Here is a 22,218-nt window from a genome sequence, read left to right as displayed (position 1 = left end):
GTTCTTAATAATGAATGCATAAGAATCTCTTAGGTTTTACAAGAAATTTTTAACATTATATGACATAGAATCACTATGAAACAAAACTAACTGTAATTTAAGAAATAATTATTCATTATAATTTTTAATCTATTTCGATAAAAACAAGAGATTCGAATCATCAAAGTAAACTGACTCTATTGATTCGAATCACTAGATGATTCGTTTTGCTCTAATCCAAATAGTTAAAGTAGAAGAGTAGCAGGCAAAAGATAGAATACTTTAAAATTTATCTCACTCTTTTGCGCATTTTATGATACTATATCTCTCGAGCTTCATAATCTAATTGAAAAGGTTTTGCCCATTATCATTAGAATCTCTTATCCTAAGACTTATAATTATGTAATTTTCGTCTGGCAAGTCTTAATGGTGAAAGTGGAGACAAGAAATTATTATAATATCAAATATAGATTATATAGTTGGGTAGGATTTTTTTAAATTTTAGCTTTAGTCCGTTTTTAAATTATAACAATTATTTAATTTTCTGTATTTAAAAATTGTAATGGTAAACTGGGGTTCACATCCCAAAGCATATGGGGACATCCATAATCCAGCAAACACAAATATCAATACAAAATTTTATTTAATCACTCAATTTTTTTTTAAATTTTACATTCTAACATATGAACACAATGCAAATCCCTTATTTACTTCACTATTAACTGAGAGTAATATTTTGCATAGCCTAAATTTCAGAAGATAAAATTATCATAAAAAAGAATCATAAAGGAAAAAAAAATGCTGGGAAAATATAGTCCGAATAAAAGTCTCTAAGATTTTGTTTTGTAGAACTGACCTGCAAAGTATTAATGTGTTTGTTTTAATAATTGTTTGAATTTCACAACTGGTTTGAAAGTTTATGTATATTTTTTTCCTTTTGTAACATCTTTGATGGTATTATCATAACAATTTATTGCAGTTTCTCAGAGTGTTTGAAGTTTAAGTTATTAATAAAGCTGATAAAGCGTTTCACTGAGACAATTTTTAAAATTTTATTCACACACAATTATAATAAAAGTTGATATTATTGGAATTTTGAGCATTTTTGAACTCCTTAAGATTTCTAATTATTTAATTTAAGTTCTTTTCCATAAACTTTAAAACTAATTTTTACATATGAATTAATTTTTAAAATAATATTTTACTGAATGTTTAAATTTTTGGGCTCAGTTTTGTGTAGCGAAAATGACTTTTTTCCCCCATACTTTTTTCTTTTCTTTTCATTCCAGTGTTTTTTTACTTGTTGCTTTTTCCGTTGTTTTTCCCTCCATTTACATGGGCAAATACAAATTCTCAAGCATGACATCATGGAGTTTGTTTTACATAAGTTTGAATTAGCTAAATACTTTTTATGCTGAACAATTAATGTAGTTAACAGTTGATACAATTTCAACAAATTCAGAAAATATTACAACCAGTTAGTAATGCAATCAGGGCCGGCCGCAAAAAAAAAAATCCGAGAGGTTATTTGATAAAAAGAAAAGCTCAGAAAAGGTTTTTAAAACATCACAAACAACTAAAAGAAATATATTTTTATTTCTTAATGTCACCCTTGCAACAGAGAATGTGCCATTTTTTGCTTTATTAACATATGAACTTTTTCGTATTACAATACGAAAAAGTACAGATAGTAATAAATTTAAATAAGTTAAGATTGCTTCATGATCTCAACTAGCTTCTCTTCTCTCTAGCTTTAATCTTATTAAATTCTTTTATGTTTTAAATAATGAAACATAATTATTAAGTCTAACAAAATTAAAATTTATAAATTGTATTCAAAATATAAAAATAAGGTGAGATTATATAAATGGATATGACGCACAAACACTAAAAAAGAAATTCAGAAATAGTGTGACAACACACATATAAAATGTTTTATTGACTTCCATTAATAGAAATAATAAGTAGATTTCAGTAAATAACATTTTGATCTTATATTTCTAAAGAGCAAATGGCTGTATTTAAGTTTTACAAAATTCAGTGCTTAAAATGACATTTTTATGTATCTTAACTTTCATCGTTTAACGATGCAAACATAAATAAAATTTATGAAGTAATTACTTTACTTATTGAATAAAAATATTTCTAAATTAGTAACAAAAAAAAAAGGAAAGACAAATCTAAAGAAATAAATATATTAATGTTATTCAAGTTGCATGAAATTAAATATGATCACAAATAAATAATAAAAAAGAAATGTAATTTGAGGCTAATATTAAACATTGTTCTCATTCAATAAATTTCAGATTAAATTGAATTAGCTTTATAAAATAAAAGAAATTGACAAACAATAGTTTATAATTATTTGAAAAGCTATACAACAATACAAGAGGTTGGAAAATGCATATTAAGTAATTTGATAGTAAAAGATAATTTTTACAGATTGGAATGAAATTGGAGACACTTTTTTAGATATGAATTTCAAAGTGGAAACAACAATAAAGTGTGACGACTACAATTTGACAGATAAATTCATTAAACAATAAAATGGAAAAATAAAATTAAATTGAAAAATTAATAAGTTTTGGAATGATTCACATCACATGATCTTCTATTAAGCTAAAATATTGAAGAATGGAGAAAATATTACTTGCTGGTAAACATTTATATCAGAAATAGAGTAATTGCACGAAAATAGTAAAAAATATACTATGAATAAACAGAATACGTTTAAAGTATGAAATTCTGCATTTCAGTTTATTGTTTTATCTTATAAGTTATTCTGTTTACCGACTGCGAAAGTGAGCCAATTTTAGGACTGCATGCTGTAAATATTATTTTAATACTAATGTTGTTTTCTTTTTACTGCACAGATCGCTTTGTAATGCATAAAATAAGATACTATCATGTATTTTTCACACAATCTTCTCTGCTATTAATAATTGTTTTAACTCAACTTTTATGCCACTCTTAAATAGCTTTTAATGTTTCAATTACTAGGGAAGTAGTAATTACACTGAAATTTAAAAAAAAAAAAAAACATAATTAGTTTCATTTTACAAAAGATGGATATTTTAAGGGCTTTGGGTAACAATGATTTCACCTCTTCTAAATAACTCCATACAGCAGGGCTGATTGTGCTCCGGAAAAAATCCGGATATTTCGCTAACCGTGATCCGGAAGTTTCCGGAGAGCGAAGGTTCAGATGTTTCAAAAAATCATTGATCACAAAAGTTTTCGGAAATCAAATTTTCAAAGGTGGAACTTAAAAACGCAGTTTATTTTATTTGTTTGTAAGGAGAGCTAAGTTATAAGCTTTTATTCAAGATTAATATTCATTTTTTATCAGTAAATAGTTATTATAATCATAAACTCAAGAAAGAAAGACATATTTGTAAATTTGAATTACTTCTCCAAGTCATCATAGGTAAGTGTAAAATTTTAAATATATTTTAAGTAAACTAAGAAATATTGAGAAAAAGGAAAAAAACCTTGTTTAAGTTTTTTTCTAATTTTTCGATTTCAACTTTTTTTTTTTTTTACTCAAGAAATTTTCCGGAATTTTAACTTGGGCTCACAATCACCCCTGATACAGTGATTTTTGATACTGCTTTTGATATAAAATTTTCACTTAGAGAATAAATACCCTTGTGAACACAATAATTACAGACCATTTAATGTTAAAGCTTAGCTTTCTTTAAATATTAGGTACTTATTTTACTACCAAGTAAAATGAAATTTAAATTTGATTCAAATGACTTCATAACTGCTAAATGTATTACAATAAGTTACAACTTTAATGAAAATTGGTTTAATTTCACCAACTTGCAAGTAGTTGAAAGTGAATTTTGAGCTATAGCTAGTTACAGAAACATTATGGCAAATACTAAATATTGTTTCAGTTTGCGTAAGTGCCTGGCATTATCAAAATAAGTATATCTACGTATTCAAAATTAAGACTTCAGTAATCACAGTAAAAAAATAGGAATAATCAATCACAATATAAAAATCATAGTTCTGATTTTCGTTCGATTCTCACTAATTCCACTTCAAAAACTAATATAGCATCTCCTGAAAAACAAACAAATCAATAAATAAACATTTAAATAGGTGCAAAGTATATTGTATAACAATTTAATAATAACATTTACAAATAGAAATATGCTACACAAATGCATTTATATATGAATAGATGTAATTCAGCTTTAATTTGCATCAAGCAAATATAAATTTTCTTTAAAGTAAAATTATTTTCAGAATGAAGATTCAGAAAAATAGAAAGGAAGACAAAACCAACACCCTTTCAAATAATTTCCCTGTCTAGTACAAATATTTTATTACTAATTACCAAATATATTTTATTTCCACAACTATATATATATAACTAGGAGGCTTCGTCACCTGCTCGCCAACTACGAGGCAATTCTAAAGTATAAATTAAGGTAGTATTGTTAAGTTGAAACACAATATTTTTAGTTTTGATGTCAACAATTTTTCACAAAAACGATTGTTTCTATTGTTAAATTCAATGTCAACAATTCAAATTTTTCTGAGGCAACTCTTAACCTCTAAATATTATTTTTTTTATGTACACATTTCTAAATGTCAGTATTCAACCACAAAACAACTTAAAGTCCTCAAATTTAGCATGAAGTTGTAAAATGTAATGAAAGAGGGTCATAGCAATAATGAAAGTAGAAGTAAAGTTAGTACTGTAAAATTAAAACAATATTTTTAATCAATGGAGCCAAGTTCTTCAAGAAGCAGTTGTAAAAGTAGGTTGTTTATTTAAAACTTTATAGAATTTCTTTAAAAACGCAATTGTTAATTTGGGCATTTGGCGATACATCACTTATAGAATTGAAGGATCTGTTACGTCAAGCACTCAGGTATCATAATTTTGATCTAGTTGCACTTCTATGTCATTTTGATTTATGTTGCTAAGTTAACTGTCAAAAATTTCTATGGCTGGCAACAGCATTTTTAATTTTTAAGTTGTTTATTTTTATTTCTTTTAGAATTCGTTGTTTTTTCAGCGAAATGCTTTTTAACCTAACAGAATTCTTTGCTGACTGTTTTCTCTATAAATGAAGAAAATAAAGTAAATATTTAAGTGTTGTGAAAAGAATCTTATTTAGTTGTACAAAGTACTTCAGCCAAAATTTGGGAGCCACGTAAGAGAATTATATATATTAGACCAGAAACACATCATTAATAGGCAGAATGCTTTGGTGTTTTCAAAACGTAAACAAAACAAAGCAAACATTGCCACCGACGGAAAAGAAATACAGCCAAAATTTGGGAGCCACGTAAGAGAATTATATATATTAGATTATCACCCCAATATATGCATTTAATTTGTGCATTGTTCCTCTTGTTCCCAATGTTCTTTTCCTTTATTACTAAAAGATAATCAAAGATAATTCATTCCTTTTTTTACTTTCATTCTATTGGCTACATTTTTGCTCACTGAACGCTTTTCAACTTTCCTGATGCTTTTGAAATTAAATTTTAAGTTTACAAATGAAAAAGCATCTAAAATTAAAATGGTGCACGAAGTCTCATTTTTTAAGCATAAGGACATTTTATCTTTTTTCTACAAACATTTTCTGATATTAGTTTTTTTTTTCTTCTTCTTTTGCTAAAGAACTGTTAAACCCAGCTTAAACCCTGATTTTAATCAAACGTAAAACAGAAAAATAACTATTTTAAAACTTTGATTAGTGCTTGCAGAAAGATTTTTTAAAAAAATATAAAATGTAATAATAATGTAATGTCTCTTTTTTCTGCATGTAATTTTATTTCAATTTAGTTGTGAAATAATAAGAAGAGAAAAACGTCATCTCATATTTATACAGTAAAAACAATTTGTAGTACAAAATATAACTTTTAATGCACAATGCCTTCCAACTGAACTTCGTTTTCTGTATTTCAATAATTAGCATCTAAATAATGAATTTGTATAAGTACACCTTGTAAACAAAATTTAACACATTTGTATATTACATGAATGCACTACATTTTAATTCATTCATAAAAATAAATAAAACAAGAAGCTTAAAGATGCTTATTTTTTAAAAAAAATCCAAAACAAAAAAATTAAAATACAAAGAGACAAATTCTGATAAAACTTATTATACCTGGTTTCTGTTAAAAAAAAAACAAAAAAAAAAACAGCTTTTATTTATGAAAACCTGGAGTTTATAATATAGTCGAACTCGTTTATAACGAGCTCGGATTTAACGAGGGAAACGAGAATGTTTGGTTGGATCAATGTTAAGTCTATGGAACAGAAGTCGCTTTTAACGAGCAAGACCCGGTTTTAGCGAGCAATATTTTTCTGTCTGGCAATCTTTTTTCTCATCTTTCTAGTCTTATCTTTTTTTCAAAATGATATGAAATGCGCGAGTTAAAAGTAAGCTGACAAACTATTTTAAATACGTAGATTAATGAAAAAAAATAAATGTTTTGGTAAGAATCTTTTCCTTTATTTTTCTTTCCGTTTATATTTCCTTTCCTTTAAGACTGTAACGCAACTAGAAATTTTCTGCTGGTTTGGGGGGAGGGGTTAGTTGTCACTAAATTAAGATAAATATTTAATTAAATTAATTAATGTAATTAAAGTAAGTAAGTATTAATTAAATTTTAAGTCAACTCAATCATTTGACCTCCCAAGCCCCCCCCTCTCAGGGGTCTGTCCAGGCCGAATTTACTACCGTTTAGCGGTACCTTCACAAATTCAACTTTAGGAAAAACGGTAGTTTCACAAATTCAATTTTAGGAAAAACGGTAGCTTCACAAAATACTTTTTCTTAAAATTTCATTTTTGTATCCCTTAAGAAACGATAAATCCATATTTTTGTGTTGATTTTTTAATATAATTTTTAATTTTTCACAAATTATGTCTAAATTTTCACAAAATAGGTACCTCTCAGAAAAACCTAGACAGACCCCTGCCTCTTCTGGTTGCACGTCTGCCTTAAGGACCCGTTTATTACGAGCACTCGGATTTAACGAGTACATGTTACGGTCCCTTTGTGCTCGTTATAAACGAGTTCGACTGTATTTTATAACTCAAAATTAACATATATGTATTAAAATAGATTTTTATTGATGACTATTAAGTAAAATAATATAAGAAAAATATGTTATTTCATTAATTTTATTTCCTCTTAAGAGAACTTTTTCTAAAAATTAATAAAATATTATTTGACTTTAATGTTGTAATTGTCACTCGATATTTGCTTCAAAGTTGGACATTTTTGTCTGAAACTGCTCCAAATCTATTTCAATCCTGTTCTAATTCATTCTAATTGCTCTTTAAATTGATACAAATTAATAACTTTTTAAAATTGAGTTAATTTTTCATAAAATTAGCATTTTCTGCAAGACTGAACACGATTTGTTCAAAACAATTAATATTTTTGTTGAAAAAGTTAAACAATTGTTAACAATTACAATTAAACAATTGTTTTTTATTTATATTCTTTATATACTTATGCTGCATTAAAATAAGCTGATTTTCAAGTAGTGAAAAATATTTTTTTAATTATTGTAAGGTTAAAGTCGTTGCTTCAAACATACTTACATTCAAATTCATTCATATACATTCAGACACCTCATTCTTTACTTAGAAAAATTTCATTGAAGAAGTTTACTATTTCAGAATTATAAACATTAGTAAAATTTTAATAATGGAACCAAGTATTTAATAACAATTATACTTTAAAAGAAAATGAAGATCAATTTCATCTTAAATACACGGAGACAAATTCTGATATAACAGCAACAAATAAAAGCCCATAATAAATAAGGAGAAGGTTATGAAAGAAATGACTATATATTAACTTATTTAAAAGAAAATCAAACTTAGAGTTGCTATGTGCATATATTTCTTAAAATATAGCTTAAAATATAGTAAATATTATTTGACTTTAATGTTGTAATTGTCACTCGATATTTGCTTCAAAGTTGGACATTTTTGTCTGAAACTGTTCCAAATCTATTTCAATCCTGTTCTAATTCTTAATAACACCTCATTCTTTACTTAGAAAAATTTCATTGAAGAAGTTTACTATTTCAGAATTATAAAGATTAGTAAAATTTTAATAATGGAACCAAGTATTTAATAACAATTACACTTTAAAAGAAAATGAAGATCAATTTCATTTTAAATGCACGGAGACAAATTCTGATATAACAGCAACAAATAAAAGCCCATAATAAATAAGGAGAAGGTTATGAAAGAAATGACTATATATTAACTTATTTAAAAGAAAATCAAGCTTAGAGTTGCTATGTGCATATATTTCTTAAAATATAGCTTAAAATATAGTAAATATTATTTGACTTTAATGTTGTAATTGTCACTCGATATTTGCTTCAAAGTTGGACATTTTTGTCTGAAACTGTTCCAAATCTATTTCAATCCTGTTCTAATTCTTAATAGCACCTCATTCTTTACTTAGAAAAATTTCATTGAAGAAGTTTACTATTTCAAAGTTCCTTCAAAGTTGGACATTTTTGTCTGAAACTGTTCCAAATCTATTTCAATCCTGCTCTAATTCTTAATAACACCTCATTCTTTACTTAGAAAAATTTCATTGAAGAAGTTTACTATTTCAGAATTATAAACATTAGTAAAATTTTAATAATGGAACCAAGTATTTAATAACAATTATACTTTAAAAGAAAATGAAGATCAATTTCATCTTAAATACACGGAGACAAATTCTGATATAACAGCAACAAATAAAAGCCCATAATAAATAAGGAGAAGGTTATGAAAGAAATGACTATATATTAACTTATTTAAAAGAAAATCAAGCTTAGAGTTGCTATGTGCATATATTTCTTAAAATATAGCTTCGTTTTGATACTTAATAAAAAGTATAATAATGAAAGCTAATTTTATTGTTCTTAGATAGTTCATATATATTACTTTCATAAATACAGAAACTTTAAAATAGATTTCATGTAAATTTAACTATACCTCACTATTACAGAGACAAAAAATCTACAAAATTGGCACACTAACAATTAAATTTTTAAATTATTTTTATTAACATTTAAATCAGATATTTACTGAATATTTCACTCTTTTAATGCTGTTTAAGCAAAAAAATATGTACTCATTGGTTGTTTTGGAGCAGTCAATAACAATGCTATCATTTAAAATATTTATCTTCATCAATACTTCTAGCATTGATGCCATAAAGCGTTATATCGATATATAATTGACCTTCATAAATATATTTAACAAGATATTTCATACATTTCCTTAAGCGCCTCTAAAAAAGTTGGTGCACTTGGAGAAATGACCACATTCATAATATCATAAGCACTATTACATTCAATTAACACAAAAACAAACATTTAAAAAAATTTCTGCATATATTTCCTAATTTGAAAACACAGAAACCATTAAAAATTTCTATATAATATGACAGATGAAAAAAAAAGCTGTGCAAAAATGGATAGTTATTCAAATTTATGATACAAAATTGTTAAATAATGGGCTATAACCCCCACCCCCCCAAATTTTTGACATAAAATATATTCAAGTGATTTTATGTGGTGACGAATGCATAGAAAAATTAACATTTATTTTTTTAATGTTGGTAGCTGTTAAAAATTTCAAGCTTCCTCAAAAAATTGTTAATTCAGGATTAGGATCTGTTTTTTTCTTTCTTTTTTTTTCTTTTAAATTTTAAGGGGCCCAAAATATATTAGTTCTAATTAAAGCCACATAGCAGTATTCAATTTGATAGCTTCATTTAAACTAAAGCTTAACTCAGAGTTCTCCATTGGAATAAAAAAAAGGGCAGGTGACTCAGGAGCAGGTATCTCATCATCAAAATATGAGAAAAATGTGTTGTTTATAAAAACAATTAAAGGTATACCCTAAAAGGCAACCTCCGTGCATATTTCGTTTCAGAAGAAGTAAACTAACAAAAAATGATTAATAGAAAAACTGCTTGAAAGCTTTTTTCTATAATATGAACTGAGCTGCATTTGCTCAGGGGATAGAGCGTTCGCCTTCCAATGAGGTGAACTGGATTAGATTCCCAGCGATTGCAAGTCAATACGAATTCCACATCATGCTTGCAACCACCCACAGTGCTGACGTAACATATCCTCTGTGGTAGAAGATCATGGGTTAGAGTCCTCTTGCTGTCTTGCTCTTCATGTAGCACAAATGTGGGTTAGTTCCATCAAGCAGTCCTCCACGAAGACATATTTATCCCAATATTTGATTCAGGAATTCCCCTGTCTTCTGGATTGGGTTCAAGATTACGTAATTGAACGTTAGTAGTTGTTAACTCAAAATTGGGTTGCTTGTTCAACAACAGTTATTAAATATAATTGGAATTGAAAATTATAAGAAAATAAATATTTAAAGGAGCAATTTTTTTTTTTTAAAAAAAAGTACTTATTTAAAAAATAGTTTCAAAATCACTTAAAAAATTTATTAATAGCACTCCTCCGAAAAAAAAAACTTATAAAAAGGCAGTGTTTTCAAGGGTCGGCGGCTTATTTTTACAAAATGGGCACATTTATCAGGATCAAAGGGCAAGCAGAACAGGCCGCCCTTTAAAAAACGCTTAAGGAGAACACTGATTAAGTCTATGCAGAGTGCTCAGTAATCTCAGGTTTTCTTTTTAAATCCCTTGTCAAGAATAAAGTTAAAAACACATTAAGGAGGCATAATTGAAAATTTGAACCAGGAAAATTTTTTTTAAATGCTCTCTAGATTTAAAAAATCTTTGCTTAGGTAATTAGGTGAACAAGACAATAAAAACTGTTTCAAATTCAGAGAAGCAAGTATTAGAAACCCTTTATCCAGCGATCAAACTGGATTTAATGTTTTTTTCATCCATATTTTTACATTCTTTATCACTGCTAATTTGCCACTCATCATTTGTGTTACTTTTAGCCAAGGATTCTAAAAATACATACAAAGATACAATGACTATCGCAGGTAGCAGAGAACCATCAAGTTACAAATACACATATTTCACCTTCAAATCTTATTAAGCATTCGTAAAATTTACGTGAAACTTAAATGTAGAATTATAGCAAAAAATGGTTATTCAAAAAATGTAAAATTTACGTAAACAAATAAGCTTCTTTCATGAACATTTTACCAGCCACCTTTACTAGGTAAAAATGTCTAATTTATTTTTACATATTATGTACCTCAACAGCACTTCAAAACGTACGTAGGTTGAAAAACTAAATTATAAAAAAAAGTGGTAAGCGAAAAAACAGAAAATTTGCTTGAATAAATTCGTACTGAAATTTAAACAGTAAATTTGCTTTGTCAATAGTACACAAAATCGCTTTTATTAAATCCAAATAATACATATTCTTTTGTCAATATTTCGTAAAATACACGAAAGCAATTCTTACAGAAGGGTAGGAGGTAAAATCCATTCTGTTAATATTTTGCAAAATATGCCAAAGCTTTTTTTTACCAAATAACTCAATGGTAATCCCATCAATATTAAGTACAAAGCGTATTGATTTTACCAATTTCCTGAAATTTAACATTCAATTTAGGTATCACGCCATTTGGGAAGGAACACCTTGTATCTAATTTATGTATACCTGGTATTGTGGGTGGAGCACCAGCTGATCCATATCCTAAGTCAGGAGGAATGACTAATTTCCTTTTCTCACCCTCACACATTCTGAAAATATAAATTATAACATTTAAGTTTTAAAACAAGAGAGATGTATAAACCATACAAGAAATATAAACCATAAAGAGAAGAATAAACCATAAACTCATAGTGGAAAGAAAAAAAAAAAGGCTAGACTTACCTAGTTTTGCAATAAAGCAAAAAGATTTATCACTAGGTTTTTTTTATTGTCCGTACTGTTTTTTTTCTTACCTTCTCATTAAACTAATTATTTTTCGGTTTATCAAAAGCAAACGATAAAAGAAATATTTCAATTATGTTAGAAATACATTCTAAAGTATCTGATAGAAATCTCTTTCGCCCTTAATTATATGAACTCATTTTAACGTAGCGTGACAAATACGTCTCACAAATATGAAGAATTCAATGAGAAAGCTTGCAATCTGAAACCAGACTGTTTTCACATTAAGCAAATGTTTTTTATTCTTTTTAAAAATCAGGTAGTAGCTAACATAGAAAATATTCATTTAATTAAAAAAAAAAAACACTTTTTTAATAATAGTTTAACTTTTCTTTACCATAACCATTTTAAAGTACCTATTACATACAAAAAAGCTTAATTAAAACAGTTAAAAAAGAAGACAACTCTTTTCAAAATACAAACAAATATCATTACACATTAGTATGAAGGCAATAAACCAAAGACAAATATAAAAAAAATTATTGACCATATTCAAGATGAAGGAAAAAATAAAGACTTATCCGACAATCAGATTTTTTTTTAAAATTCAAATTTTACGATTGCGGTAGCTTTATAAGCTATATTAATTTTTTTGCTGCAAATTCAAATTTAGGCTTTATGAGCTTTTCACAAATTTTTTAAAATGCTGTGCAGTAAATAAATTTTTATTTTAAAATGTGCATCTTAAAACAAAAAGTTTCTTTTTATATACATTTGTGCAAGCAGTATCTATCACTGACTAAGTGACACAAAGAATAGTAATTAATAAAATAATAGACAAAATTTAACCCACTTTCCAAAAAGTTTCACCATTGTTGTCCTACTCTTTTTAACAAAAGAAATCTCATTTAATTATGTACTAAATAATGTTGAACAACACATTGTTTAAAACATAATCTTACTTTAAAAGTCCTTGATCCCATCCCCTAATAACTTGTCCAGATCCAAGTGTGAATGATAAAGGTTCTCCTCTCTTATAACTGTTGTCGAACTCAGTTCCATCATCCAGTGTACCCTAGTATGAGGAAATATATAAGAGGAAAAATTCATAACATAATTACATAACTATACAATAATAACTTAATGTCAATTAGTTCACAATATTTATTCTAAACTATATCAACAAATAAATAATCTTTACTCTATTGGCTATTTGTACGCTTCCTATTTCATACATTTTCGTTCAAAACTTATAATTGTGATTTTCTATTCACTTTAATCAATATTGATTTTTATTGATATTTTTAAAAGAAAAATATTTAGACAAACATACAGAATACATATGTTTAATAAAAGGCACAGAAAACTAAACTCAGTGGCGCGACAGCTCATGGAGGGCCAAAGCCTACTGTGCCCACCTCAGTTTTCTTGACCTTGGGCTTTGGGGTGCAGGAGCAGATGTTCCGGTCAAGTGGTCAGCCGAACCCCCAGTGTTTAGCTCCCAGCATGCTTGGTACTCATTTATCGACCCACTGAAGGGATGAAAGGCTGAGTCAACCTTGCCCGGTCCAAGGATCGAACCAGGGACCTATGGCACAACAGCGTGAAGCGCTACCGCTCAGCCACCGGGCGTCATAAAAGGCATATATTTATGGTATTAGAGATATTTGAGTGAACATATTTTTCCCTATATTAACATTAATAAAGATATTATAAGAGTTTAATAAAGAAAAAAAAAAAACATTTGTCTATATCTTGCTATTTAAACAACAGAAACGATAAACTTCAATGAAACTTTATTTTTTCTTGAGCTCTTTTTCTATTCGGTGATTTTTTCAACTTGCTTATTACCAGCAAGAAGAGTCAAAGTTAATAAGAGCTGACATTATTTATTATTATTAAAAAATCTTCAAGAAAAAAATTTAAAATAGTATTCAAATTGACTTAACTCTAATTAGGCTAACAAAAGAAAAATTTAATTTAAATTGAATTTTATAAAAATTGAATTTCAAACTATGCCAACCAGGGTTGGGTTTTTGACGTCAAAAAGTGGTTTTTGACATGACAAGGGTATAATACTGGTTTAAACCGTCAAAAACCCGTCAAAAATGTCAAAAACTAAAGTTTGCCAAAAAAAATACATAAACTTCAAAACTACCAACAGTTGCCATGCATTATATCGAAATTTAATTATACTATAGGTAATCAGCAGGTTTTAAAATATTTTTTAATTAAAATTAAGGTAAAATAACAGATTTAAAATCTCAGAAATTTATATTCAAATGCATGTGCAGAAAAATTTTGCACAAAATTTTTTTAAATATTTATATTTTGAAAAAAAAAATTTTTTTTTTGATACTTAAGAAAATTAAAAGTTTATTACTATGCATTTTTGACATATAAGGAACATATAACTAATATTTATAAGGAACTTACAAGTTATGTTGTATAAATACAAACTTGATACAAGTGTATGAAAAAATTTTTTACTGTTATACCGAATATCTTTACTATCCAGTACGTTAATTTGAATTTAAAAGTAGTTATATTTGTAAATAATGATAAATATAATTCATATTGTTTATTATATTTATTTATAATTATTACACTTATCATTTTAAAACAATTTTTACCTCTTAATTTTCCCCCCACTTGTATTAAGAATACAAATAATGCATTTCTTGAAAGCAAGAAGTAATTATTCAACAGCTGAATATTTAGATATTCAACAAAACTATGTATATAGTATTCAGCAAAATGAAATTCACAAGTATTTGGATAAACTAAATTTTCAGCATAGTAAATGAATAGGCTGAATATACTGTAAATCGACACTAACTACTCTGTGTATTTAACAGAAAGCACTTAAATTTGTATTGTCTTATGTTAAAAAGATTATTAAGAAGATTTAAAAGAATATTAAAAAGATTTTTCTTTAAAAGATGTCTAATGTACAAAACTGCTAATGTTTATCTTTAAAAATGTCTAATTTTTAGTATAATCTATACTATACACTAAATTTGGTTATAAATAAATTTCTTAATAATATCACTGCAGATTTTCAATAACACATGAAAATGAATACATAATATTACAAAAGATGTGAGCTTTCAAAAGTACAAGATTTTGGTTACTATTCAAAATATAAGTGTTTCTTCAAAATTTTAAATTTATTTTTTCTAGAACATATTTAGAAACACTATCCTTTATAAAAAAATATATAAATTTTATGTATTAATTAAATTTCACATATGAATATAGGTTTTTGACATTTTCGACATTTTTGACAGTGAGGTTTTTGACGTGACGGTTTAAACCATGGTTTAAACTGTCAAAAACTGTCACATGTCAAAAACCTGCCAACCCTGATGCCAACATATATTTTTTTTCAGTGGTCAAAGTCAATGAAAACCAATCAACTCAATTATTTTTTGCATATCTTGTACCGAAAAGAGAAAGAACCAAAGATGAATATTTAACTGGAAAGAGAGAAAAAATTATGAGTGAAAATAAATGTTTTTTTCATTTTATCATTTATCAGTTATTGCATAAAGCTAGAGATACATGGAACGTTTTTGACCAGTTTGGTGTCCAAACCACCTAATGCAAGATGCAGACTACCCCCCTTTAATTTCATTCCAGGGTTGGAAAACCAAAGATGTTAAATACATCATCTCCTTTGTATAGTCAAACACCCTTGCTTACCATTTTTTACTTTTATCCACTTTAAACTTTGGGAAAACTATTACCAGAGTAGGTTTGAAACACTATATTTAACATGACAAAATTTAGATGCAAGTTCTAATTATTTGGTTGTCAATGGCACGGTGAAATTTTGTGCCCTGTATAGAGAATTTGACTCTAAATTCTTCACACCATAGGTCTAGAACAGGGGTTTCCAACTTACATGAGGCCGCAATTAAAAACACCAATCAAATGGTGGGTCGCAACTTTCGTAATTTTATTTGGGACGCTTTCATGTTTGAAGGAACATTAAATATTACTGTCAGATTTTTATCAAATTGTACAAAACAAAAGTATTGAATTACAAATAACAATAAATATTTTCTTGGATGCAAAACCTGAGAAATAATAATTTTGTACGGTTGGTATGTTAAATTTCACAGAAACTAAGAAATTAGGTTTTTTTTAACGAAGGAAAGTATTTTAAACCCATATAGATTTTTTATGAAAATTGTCCGCAAGAAATGACAACTAATACATTTTAGTAAGCAGGCCACAAAAAAAGGCTTCGTTAGACGGATGCGACCCTTGGGCCGCCAGTTGGTAACCACTGGTCTAGAAGCATGGTCACATATCAGATCACTTATTTGTTTAGAATGCAATCTTAACTTTTAAATTTATTTCAAAATACTTAAAAGATGGTATATAAATGTAAAAATTAATAATTTCATTAAATGATTGAAATTATCATAATATTAATTTATTGCTTTTTATTTATATCACAGGGAAGATTTGTGTATCTTGACCTGTGGCAGAATAATCTCTAAGGAAGCTGTCAACGAGAAGCTTACAAAAAAAAAAAAAAAAACATCACAGAAAGAGATCATCTTAAAAGGTATAACTCATAGCAAACATCCACAAGTATTGCAACAGCCAAAATAAAGTTTAAGAGGCAACTTAGGAAATAATACAATGCAATTTCCTCTCCCTATCAAAGACAAGAGTGAAAAAACTTACTTTATAATGCATATGCAAGACATCTCCTTTTCTAGATTTTATTTCACAGGATTCAACTCTCTTTTTCACCCCAATTTGAAGTTTAGTAATTTTTTTTGCAGTTTTGGCATCTTCACTGGATACAGTGGGAATGAATGAATAAAACATAAAAAGAACAAACAAGAAATAGAGGATGTACTTGATAAAGGAATTCATCTGCAAAAGAAAATACTATTTAAAATCACATGACTTATAATATACTAAAAATGAACTCTCACATTTTAAAAACTAAAAGGTACAAAAATAAATTTAAATTGTTCACTAATTAAAATTATACTACTAGTCTAATAAATTATAAGAATCAACTTTAAAAAAAGTATTTACTAAAAAACAAACAAGTACCGTAATATAAATTAACGGGAATACAGAAAAGAACTAGTGAGAGTTTATGAAATCACATCAAACTTAGCTATGATACACGTGTCACAACTTCAAAGGGCCACATAAAAAGAGTAATTATTAATGAATAATCAATAATTTTGAATAATTCAACAAGCCCTACTGTTCAATGTATTTTTGTTATTCTTCAGATGATCAAAAATAGACAGGCCTATGCTTCCATTTTTCGATAAATATTATCGCCAAATTCCTTATCAAAAGGGTTGTAACAATCATTATTAAATGAGATTACTGAAGTAAAAGAACGATTTCGCTTCGAATCGGAACTCTTCAGCTTATTCTTTGTTTGTAAATATAATATTACAAACAAACAAATCGATAGTCGGATTCAATGATTTAATCGGAACGAACTGTTTAATTACATAGCCGTAGGCATTATTTATACACAAATTATTATAGACAAGAAGGGTAAAACAGTTGTTGATAGTCATAAAGTTTACTTCTCGAATGATTCATCATAATATTTTATAGATTAAATATAAGTTTTTATTACTGTTTTAACGTAGTTATTCTATACAATATGAAATTCAGAAATACCCTTTTCACCAAAATAATGCGTTTAAGCCAAATCTGGATTACCGAGTAGTCCAAAATCAACCAATCAAATGTATTTGAGGTGATTTGGTCGGCTTCATAGAAAGTAATGTTTGAAGTTTTGGTTCAGTAGTAATAAAGCTGACTACACAGTATTTTTTATCAAATAGTCAAAAACCAAAAGTAAGTTGTGTAGTGTTTTCGTCGTCTTAAGATTTGTGAGTGATAAACGAGGTGGAATGACTGATCGGAGTTTGTGTAGTTTACTTCTTCATTTCATCTAACGATATACTGAAAATTGTAATTTAAATGACTTGAAACTTTGACTTATATAAGCAATGGATATCAGTCCTGTTGTTGATCGCTTCAATTCTGCGGTAGAGATAATACAAAATTTGCCTAAGAGTGGTAAGTAATTCAAGGATGTTATATTCCGAACTTAATATTAAAACTTTTCTTCTTTAAAGGTTCATCAAAATTTTAGTTAATATTATTTTGTGTAAATATTTTTGTTTTAATTACTGGATGTTTTATAGAATTTAAAGTTGAAAACTGAGTTTTTTCTTTCTTTTCTGACATTTGATCCTATTTTGTTTAAATTGTAGATTTATAATAATGTTTTAATTTAAATTATGTACATAAAATTACTTTATCTTGATAGTTATAAAACACTTTCAAAAGAGAAGTAAGGGAGGGTGAGGCTAGTTGGTTGTCAAGGATTGTGTATTAAAAACAATAGAGTAAATACATTCATTCTTCGAAACATAACACTTGAATGCAAATTTAAGTGTTATTTTTAATATAATAGCAGATTGCTAGATAATATCTTTAAGATTGTTCCCTTGGTTATCTGATTATTACAGATGCTTTCAGTACAATTACTTGAAAATAACTGAAACTAAAGTCAATTTTAAAAAAATCATAAAATAATTTTTTTTTTTTTAATTTTCTTTTTTTTTTTGGTAACAGTTTTTCAATTGTTACACTTCAGAATAGATTTCAAATCAATTTACTTTATACCAGTCATAGGGTTTATTAAACAGAAGTGAAGTTGTTCCAGTGACTGATCATTTCCTTAAATTGCGACTTCATTTTGTAAAAATTTGGCCTGACAGGATATCCCAAAAGCCGCTGAATTGGATGTGTAGAATAAGATTTTAAGAAATAATAAAGAAGGAACAAGGAGAGGGAAAAAGTTCTGTAAATGAATCTGGAAAAACAAATTGTTTCTGGTAAATGAATATATTTTGCTAAAAAATAGAAATTAAGATGTTGTGTAATTGTAAATTATTCAATTTGTAGGGTCTTTGTACTATTTAGGGTCTTACTCAGATATGTCATAAGGACAATAAAAAAATTTTTTTTTAAAGAAAAAAATCTGGCTGCAATCTTTCTTTCTACCAGAAGTGCTGTCCCTGTGACAGAATTTTTTCGGGCTTTCTTCTCACTAATGCTAATATCTTTCTGCAAGGTATGCTAAAAAATAACAAATATACATGTTACTAATTTAAAGTAACAGAAGCTTGAACTTCAAAAAAATAAAGGAAAAAAGTCAGATCAATTAAAATGATTTTTTTAAATTGAATATGCAATATTTTTTTATTCTAATGTTATGGGCGATATTCTCACATTTTGTAGGAACATAACGCACTAATTATTTCCTTTTCCACATTTAGTAATTCAGCATCACATTAAGAAAAAAAATCGTGAAATCTGTCGCAGTAACTACTGACTGCGAAATCACGCGAGTTGGACTCTTCAAAAGGGGTTACTAAATGCTTGTTTTCATTTCGAGATTTAGTTGTTGTAATAAATAATATCGTATTAAAAATATCTGATTTTAAATGCTATGTGTCTGCTTAGAAGAAATTTGGATTCGTTAACTGACCCTTCACGAAATATATTTTCATAAAACGGATCCTTCACAAAATAATTTATCTTTTAATCTGACCTTTCACAAATTTGTTTATCTTCATTATTGTTTTGTTAAACGAATTAACAGGGGGGGGAGGGGGAGAAAGACGGTTCGAAACGAACTAAGTTTCCCTAAATTTAAGTTCTAAATGTAGTAATCTAAGAAAATATTTCTATATTTACAAACATCGTGTGCACATTCTTATTGATATTAAATGATATTTTTTTTTTGTAAATAAATAATTTATCAATTTATATTTATTCATAAAATTTACTTAATGCGTAAAACATTAAAAGTGATACATAATTAAATTGTGTTATTTAAAATATGTCAATTGAAATTATTAAAAATGTGATTGATTTTGTTTCCATTATTTGTCCGAAATGAATATTCTGCTTTGAGCAGTATAGGCTAAATACCAAATATTTGTATGTTGCATCTAATTAAGTAGCAGCAATTGTTGAGCAGAATCTTGTATCTATTTACAATTTAAAAACTTCTTGAAGAGGTTTTTAGCAATTTTTGCAATAACAGGACCCTATTTACACAAATTCACAAAAGCAGAACCCTGGTTTAAAGAATGTTACTTAACGCTTATTTTATGTTCACAAATTATGAGTAGTTTTTTCACAATTTTACGAAAACAGGACCTTTTACAAAATGTCTGGACAGACCCCTTGTAAATCAGTAGTAATAATTGCGTGAAAAAATGGAACGAAAATTTTTACACAAAAGAAAACCAAATTTTTTATTCCATTATTCTTTATTTTCCAATGCGCGAGAAAGGTATCTTTTGAATATAATTCTGAAGAAAAGATAAAATCTTTCGAAAATTTCTACAGAAAGGAAAAGCTAAATTTTTTGCTTCCTATCTTTCTGCAAGAACTCCGTAACGTTCTGCTACCATGTCGCCACGATTCTGCCGTCTAGAACAATGAACAAACGTATTTTTAAAGAGCAATGAGAGAAAATTTATTAAAGAATTTTCAAAAGTATGCCATTCTAAAGATGGCTCTTCAGTTAAAGGAAACTCTAGCTTCTTATAAAGAAGTCGAATTTGTTTTTGAAAGGAATTAAGAGTTTTTACAAGACTTGCTTGAGTAGAGATGGCTTTAACTTTTTATAGTGTACATTTACCGGAAAGAGGATTAGACTGGAACGGGGATTTATGAAATCTTCGAGTTAAAAATATTTCAGGTAAGAAAAAAAAAAGAATAAGGGAAAATGCTCGCTTTGATTTCTTTACATAAATTTTCTGTTCAGGCTATTTTTCGGAGGCTCTGTCCATAACGTTTTTAGACATTTTCATAAATGGCTCTCTATGCTATTTTTGAAAATAGCACATCGCTACTATGTTGCGAAAAAGAAGAATTTGTCCTAATTTTTTAATATTTATTATAAGTTACGCCAACGCTGCTTTATCTGTGTTCGTACAAATTTGTAAAAATTGAGAGTTGTGCATTGATTTTTATCTAGAGGGGGGGAAAAAAATCTCGCCAAATTGGCATTTTTTGTAAACAAGTTTAATGACTGACTTATAAATATTAAATTATTTGTCCATCGTCAAGTCCAGATAATTCTTTTCTGTCATGATATATATGTAGTTTAAAAATTACTGCTTTGTCTTAAATGTAAAGCACTTAAACTGCGATTTTTTTTTAAATAATAGGTTTTTTTTTCATTTTGTTTTATTTTCCTTGGCCAGGGAGCTTTGAAGAACCCTGTTATGAACTCGAAATCTATATTTCTTCCAGGTTTTTTCTTCGAGGGTTCTGCCATCGCATGGAATTGTGATTTTTAACGAATAATGATTATTTATGCATACATGTTTGGTTACGTTTTGTCTCTGTTTAGCCAGCTTAAGAAAATGTCAACGAAAAGCCTCTGCGTTAATAATCCAATTTTTTTATGATTAAAAAGTGACTCCACTGCTGCATTATATCAGGGGTCTGTTTAGAAGAAATTTGGGTCCGTTAACGGACCCTTCACAAAATATCTTTTCATAAAAACGGACCGTTCACAAAATGATTTTTCTTTTAATCGGACCCTTCACAAATTTTTTTATCTTCATTATTATCTTTTTAATCGAATAAACCCTTCCCAGGGCAGAAAACAAGAAAGATGGATGTAAACGAATTAAGTTTTGTCTTCGGCAAACGATTCTTCCCGAAATGAATTTCGGCGTTCAGCAGTATAGACTAAATATACCAAATATTTGTATGTTGCATCGCTAATTTAGTAGCTGCAATTGCTGTTTATTTTTTAAAATTAATTTTTTAAATTATAATTTTACAGTGTTGAGCATAATCTTGTATGTCTTTACAATTTAAAAACTCCTTGAAAAAGTTTTTTTTTTGCAATAACGGACCCTATTTGCACAAATTCATAAAAGCGGACCCTGGTTGAAAGAATGTGAGTAATTTTTTCACAATTTCACGAAAACCGGACCGTTCACAAAATGATTTTTCTTTTAATCGGACCCTTCACAAATTTTTTTATCTTCATTATTATCTTTTTAATCGAATAAACCCTTCCCAGGGCAGAAAACAAGAAAGATGGATGTAAACGAATTAAGTTTTGTCTTCGGCAAACGATTCTTCCCGAAATGAATTTCGGCGTTCAGCAGTATAGACTAAATATACCAAATATTTGTATGTTGCATCGCTAATTTAGTAGCTGCAATTGCTGTTTATTTTTTAAAATTAATTTTTTAAATTATAATTTTACAGTGTTGAGCATAATCTTGTATGTCTTTACAATTTAAAAACTCCTTGAAAAAGTTTTTTTTTTGCAATAACGGACCCTATTTGCACAAATTCATAAAA

At 27.6% G+C, this 22,218-nt stretch overlaps 2 protein-coding genes across 4 annotated transcripts in view; one reads left to right on the top strand and one right to left on the bottom strand.

Annotated features, from left to right (window-relative positions):
* Positions 1 to 1,886: 1,886 nt before the first annotated feature.
* Positions 1,887 to 17,182, bottom strand: LOC107438425 (peptidyl-prolyl cis-trans isomerase FKBP2). Of its 3 annotated transcripts, none has more exons than XM_016050723.5 (5): positions 16,888 to 17,182; positions 16,507 to 16,701; positions 12,768 to 12,880; positions 11,590 to 11,672; positions 1,887 to 4,050 (listed from the first exon to the last, which is right to left on the bottom strand). In XM_016050723.5, the coding sequence occupies exons 2-5, from the start codon at positions 16,699 to 16,701 to the stop codon at positions 3,989 to 3,991; spliced, it is 453 nt and encodes a 150-aa protein (XP_015906209.2). In that variant the 5' UTR covers positions 16,888 to 17,182; the 3' UTR covers positions 1,887 to 3,988. The 3 variants fall into 3 exon arrangements, with proteins under 3 accessions (XP_015906209.2, XP_087009633.1, XP_087009632.1); XM_087153507.1 differs by lacking the exon at positions 1,887 to 4,050 and adding an exon at positions 5,758 to 5,924 and having other exon boundaries at positions 16,888 to 17,129; XM_087153506.1 differs by lacking the exon at positions 1,887 to 4,050 and adding an exon at positions 9,658 to 10,255 and having other exon boundaries at positions 16,888 to 17,129.
* Positions 17,183 to 17,306: 124 nt separating this feature from the next.
* LOC107438424 (acyl-CoA-binding domain-containing protein 5) overlaps positions 17,307 to 22,218 on the top strand; it is a 44,746-nt gene continuing 39,834 nt past the window's right edge. The window contains exon 1 of the mRNA XM_016050720.4: positions 17,307 to 17,886. Within this exon, the coding sequence (XP_015906206.1) occupies positions 17,817 to 17,886 (70 nt within the window). The 5' untranslated portion in view covers positions 17,307 to 17,816. The remainder of the gene's footprint in view (positions 17,887 to 22,218) is intronic.

Source organism: Parasteatoda tepidariorum, chromosome 10, assembly GCF_982258835.1.
Source record: "Parasteatoda tepidariorum strain Cologne lab strain chromosome 10, Ptep-v5.0, whole genome shotgun sequence".
Classification (NCBI taxonomy): domain Eukaryota; kingdom Metazoa; phylum Arthropoda; class Arachnida; order Araneae; family Theridiidae; genus Parasteatoda; species Parasteatoda tepidariorum.
The sequence above is the reverse complement of the archived record's forward strand: the minus strand, read 5'-3'. Positions and strand labels throughout refer to the sequence as shown.